We start from the raw sequence: 5,252 nt of genomic DNA on the forward strand, positions 1-5,252 counted from the left end.
ATCGCACTTTGAGAGTGAATTCAGCCTTGTTTTCCATGAACACATGTATCTGAAGCCAGGAGGCAGGGTTGTAAGGAAGGCACTATAGAGGAAGGTGACCAATTGTCCCAGCATGGTACAGGAGGCAGATCCCCAAACAGTACTTACCCATAAGACTTATGAAGAGCAAAAGGAAATTTGGCGACGTGTCCTTACATCTGCACATATCTTTTAATGCTTTGTCAGAAGGGATGTTGGAGAATGTAGAGCTATGGCTATGCATTTGCTGCTGCTGTTGAGTCAGGCATATACTAGTAACAGTGGGAGTTTAAAGGGGCTTCCTGAGCAGGTAGATGAACATAGCACTTGTGTTCCCACTGGAACAGGTCAGCCACAGCTGAAATAGATGCCATGGAGGTGCCATTCGTGAGTCACAAACTTAGGATGCAGTGATGGCTGTTGTCTTATGGTCAGAGGAGTGATGCTATGTGCTCATATCTACAAGGGTGTTCAAAAACGAACTTGTCTATAGTGGGTGCTTGCATTTGACATGAACCCGTGTGACCTTTGTTTACTTGTGTTGTAGAGAACTCCAAGTTGATGTCTATTCAGGGAGTTGTGACCTCTCTGTGTAATGACTATGGCTGGATTAATGAAACCATCTTCTTCAATACGGACGTAATCAGTGACAATGTGCTTCTGAACATAGGGACAAATGTCCTTGCACTTGTAGAAGAAAACCCAAGAAATCATATCTTCAAAGCAATCAAGGTATGGCTGAGTTTTTCCAGAGTCTCTTATTGTACTGCTTACTGTTTTCTTGCTGTGATAAAATACCATGATCAGAGCAACTTCAGGAAGAGCATTTATTTGGGCTTATGGTACTAGAAAAGCAAGAGGCCAACATGGCCGTGAGGCATAGGAGAAAGCAGCAGGTATGGTGACTGAGACAGGTAGCTGAGTGCTCACCTCTTCAAATACAATCACAAAGCAAAGAGGCAGGGTTAGAAATGCTGGTAATCTCTAAAATTTCCATTTCTTTCCAGCAAACTCCCACCTTCTAAACCTCTCCTAACAGTGCCCCCAACTGGGGACCAAGTGTTCAAATATCTGAGCTCATTACAGAAGTCACCATTCAAACCACTACATTGGGTGAGCATGGTGGTATATTGCATTAGTTCCAGCACTCTGGAGTCAGAAGCAGAGAAATTTCTATGAGTTCAAGGCCAGCCTGATCTGCAGAGTTCCAAGCCAGCCCCAGTTACATGGTGAAAACCCATTTTTAAAAAAAGATTCAGACAATGTTGCTATATGGTCAAAGTTGACATTCCACTTCTCTGAGATTAATGGGTTTGATTTTCTAATATTTCAATGCAGTGATGCTTCTTTGCTTTCTAAATATTTTTCTTCTCTTAGTATTTCAACAACATGTAAATGAAGGTTCTGTATAATCCTGTAACTTCTATCATATACTAAGCAGCTATTTTCTATTCAATATCCAACTAGCAGAATCAGCAGGAAAGTATGTTTTATACACTTTTCTATGGCAGTTAAAGAACACTTTCTTGCTTACTTTAATTTTTAGATTTTTTTATTTATGTGTATGAGTATTTTGCCTACATGTATGTGTATCTGTGATCAGCATGCGTACCTGGTGGTAGAAGAGGTTGTGAGCCTCCAAGTAGGTGCTGTGAATTTAAACCGGATCCCTTGCAGGAACACCAAGTGCTCTTAAACCCTGAGCTAACTCTTCATCCCCAACTAAAGTACATTTAACATAAATCAATTTTTTAAATACTACTATAAATTTTGAATGACTTACAGATGTAAGTCTCACTTCAGTTCAACTATTTATATATTGATGGCTATTGTCAAGTTATTCTTAGTTACACTTTTCCAATTGAGAGTCTCAATAGCAGGCCACAGAAGATCCCTTTGCCAGTATTAATCAGATGCATTATTATTATTACTATTATTATCATTATAAAATCATGGTAAAATTGAAAACAGAGAAGCAGAGTCCTAATGTTATTTTGATTTTTTAACATCATAATGATAGTTATAATTTTTACTTCTTGATCTTCTCGTACAAGAGATTCACTATAGATTTTTCCATAATCACAAAAATATATTTACTAAAAAAATATGTATTTATTGTCTTATGTTTTCTTTAAACTTCTGGGTTTTTGTTTTCCACATATTTTTAAAATATCAGTTCTCTCATAAGTGCACTTTGTCAGGAACATAGGCAAATATTGATGCTTTTACACATTGTCAGAAACTGTCAAATTACAATAAAGTGATAAAATGTAGTGATTACAATGGTGACATTTTGCCAGGAAATCCTGCTTTCTTTGGCAATCTGGACAAGATTACAAAGGGTCTTTTATTTCAGTCTTAATCACTATTCCTATTTCTCATATAACACATCACAATCAATATGTAAATGAACAAAACTTACAGGTTACATATTGCATGAAAAAGGTGAAAGAGGCCGAAGGAGATTTTAGGGAGCTTTCAGAAATGAGATGTAAATAGAGTCTTTACTGATTAGATTAGAACCTGAAACAGACTGTAGTGAAGGAACTGCTTCTGTAAAATCAGATGTTGTGGATTAGTGAATTTTCATCAAAGAAACAGATCTATGTAGATTTGCAGAGCAATAGAGTGGGACTTTCTCCCAGGTCAAGAATGGGTGGACTGTTTGAATGAGGGCCACAGGGGTAATCTGCAGGACTGGAAAAAGCAGGTAAGTAGACTTATCAACAACAAGGAATGAGCTCAGCTGAAGAGCCAGGGTCATTCTTTGCTTGTCCCTGTCAATCCATGACTAATCCCTCAAGTGTCAGAAAATAGGTCACTAGGGGCCATTGCTATCAAAGTGATAAGTGCACACCTCTTTATGAGGTTAAAATGAGGGAGTTGCACGTTTGCTGGGTCTGGTGTGTCTGACAATTTCTTAGGCCTGGTTTTCCTGATTATTATTTAAAAACTTCTCCAAAACTCATAGTTTCCATTCACTTCAGTACAGGTATAACAGCACCCCTTCTATGCCCAGGAGTAAATGCTGTTGTTCTGATGGGGAGTCCTTGGTAAGGGGACAATCTCCTGCATGAAATTTTTATTCCACTTGCACTCACTGCCTCCTCTTATAGGTGAAAGCTATGAATAATCTTCCTGAGGGCAGTGAGCCATCAAAACTTGGCAGAAGGCTTTGTATCAAATGTGTCACCTCTGTAACTGAAGACAACATCTATATCAGCAAGGACACGTTTTTCCCATTATGCATGTTTTCTGGAGGTAGGAGTCATAGCTTTCAAAACATAGAACAAGAAATATAAGTATTGGGCTTGAGGGTCCTTGAAACTGAAAGTAGGGTACAATACAGGGGGAAAGGGTAGTATTTTAAATATTGCCTAGAGCTCCTGTCCCCTGTGATGACCATCACCATGTGGCCATGTGGTTGTTTTGATTCAGTTGATTTTGTTTGCCAAGTAGCTTTTTAACTTTGGTTTTTCACATAGGGTTCCTCAAAGTTACCAGAAACTCATACGTATCTGAGAATTGTGCATGGGATTAGGAAACCCAGCCACTAAGCTTCTGGGTCCTGAGATTCTAGTCTTTGTGACACTGCCCCAGGGTACATTCAAGATCGAATCAATGACAGCATTACATAACTATAAGGGATTTATCTTGAAAATATTTGCATCACATGTCTTTCTCAATGCCTGGGGAACACATCAGTGTAAAGAATCAGTGATTACATAGCTTTCTGCTTTCCTTGCTATAGGAAGATATTTAAGAGGTCTAAGTGTTTGGAAAATTACTTTACGTGCAGGAAATGTTAGTCAGCATATGGCAGTGAGTAAGGCCCTAGAAATGTCCTGTGACCTGACTGTATTAATACATAATCTCACTTCCTTGGCTGTTTTAGGATTCAGGCCATTCAAAGGAGATTTGTTGCTGGTTGAGTATTCCATGAACCCGGGCAATTCAAGCATCAATATCCACTCTGTCAGCCCCCTCAACTCTCAGAATATGGACGAGGTAATTGACCCCCATGAGTCTTGTCATGGGTAGGCAGCTCCCTCTCGTTCTTACTGATCCCTTTCCTGACCAAGATTTTGTGTGATATGTTTGGCAGTATAACTTCTGCCAGAGTGGATACATTTGTTCACTGAATGAAAAGAAAATAAGCAGAGAATAGTGTAGTATTCATCTCTGTCTCTGTCTCTGTCTCTGTCTCTGTCTCTGTCTCTGTCTCTGTCTCTCTCTCTTTCTCTCTCTCTGTGTGTGTGGGTGTGTGTGTGCTTACTTCCTCAGTTGTGTGTTTTTCTTGACTTTAGGCTGTTCCGTGGACAGCAGTAAGAAAATTGTCTTGGCTTTGAGTAAATTGTGGAGAAACTTTGAGTGCACTAGGTTTGAGGTGTGGCAACCTGCTGATGAAGGCAGGTCAGACCTTGGTTAGGACAGTCCGAGAATGAGTTGTAAACACAAGCAAGTAGAGTGTGAGGTTATGCTGGGGTGAGGGACCTACTGATTGGAGCTGGGTTTCTGGGGGAGTGGAGGGCGATCTGTGGTGGGTAACATAGGTCCCTAGACTCATTGTCATCATTTCTCATCATAGGTCTGTGTTACCAGCATTGATGGAAGAAATGGTGTGGTGGAATCTACCATTTTTTTTACCCTCGATTCTCTCCACATACCTTCTGGGTATATACCAGGATTATACGACATAGTGGACGTTGTTGCTGTGGACAGTATCCAACCACACTGTTCTTGGAGAGCAGTATCAATGACCCCACTGGAAACGGTGAACTAACCAGGCTTTGTCATTCATTTTCAGACTTCTGTCTGCGGTCATGGTGTAATAAAATAGTATGGGCATGTAATCCAAACATCTGTGAGCTATGACTCTTTTGCCTTTCCAACGTTTTTTTCTCTATGATAATTTAAATTTTCTATCTGCACTCCATTTGGTAAATATCGTGCTATTTATAGATTTTCTTCCTATGATCATGTACAAAATAGTCAATTCAGAGAAATGATAGATCCGACTCAGGTCTACTTCAAACAAAAAGATTGAGCAGACTTTTATTAGGTTCAGAGGTGGTGCAATGAAAATTGCTTTCAGATTGTTGTACTTCTGAGAAGTTGTCTGTCTTTCCTTCATCATTTTCTAGTTTTCAGAAGGAATCCTGAACCTGGTTGCCATCTGAGGTGTTAAGGGTGCCTACACTGGAGACTGAGGCTATCTGACCAGTTGCTTTATA

The 5,252-nt window shown here is 39.7% G+C and overlaps 1 protein-coding gene across 1 annotated transcript; it reads left to right on the top strand.

The window, feature by feature from the left end:
• Window positions 1-571: 571 nt before the first annotated feature.
• On the top strand, window positions 572-4,874 carry LOC117695134 (cancer/testis antigen 55-like). The gene is made up of 4 exons (XM_034486002.2): window positions 572-750; window positions 3,135-3,279; window positions 3,914-4,026; window positions 4,607-4,874. Exons 1-4 carry the CDS (start codon window positions 580-582, stop codon window positions 4,799-4,801), a joined length of 624 nt encoding a protein of 207 aa, XP_034341893.2. The 5' UTR covers window positions 572-579; the 3' UTR covers window positions 4,802-4,874.
• Window positions 4,875-5,252: the final 378 nt, after the last annotated feature.

This window comes from Arvicanthis niloticus, chromosome X, assembly GCF_011762505.2.
Source record: "Arvicanthis niloticus isolate mArvNil1 chromosome X, mArvNil1.pat.X, whole genome shotgun sequence".
NCBI classification, from domain to species: domain Eukaryota; kingdom Metazoa; phylum Chordata; class Mammalia; order Rodentia; family Muridae; genus Arvicanthis; species Arvicanthis niloticus.

Bases quoted from the DNA above. Each gene is read 5' to 3' on its own strand.
- LOC117695134 (XM_034486002.2), top strand. From the start codon at position 580: ATGTCTATTCAGGGAGTTGTGACCTCTCTGTGTAATGACTATGGCTGG. The intron at 751-3,134 runs GTATGGCTGAGT...CTCCTCTTATAG, and splicing joins ATATCTTCAAAGCAATCAAG to GTGAAAGCTATGAATAATCT. The intron at 3,280-3,913 runs GTAGGAGTCATA...TGGCTGTTTTAG, and splicing joins ATTATGCATGTTTTCTGGAG to GATTCAGGCCATTCAAAGGA.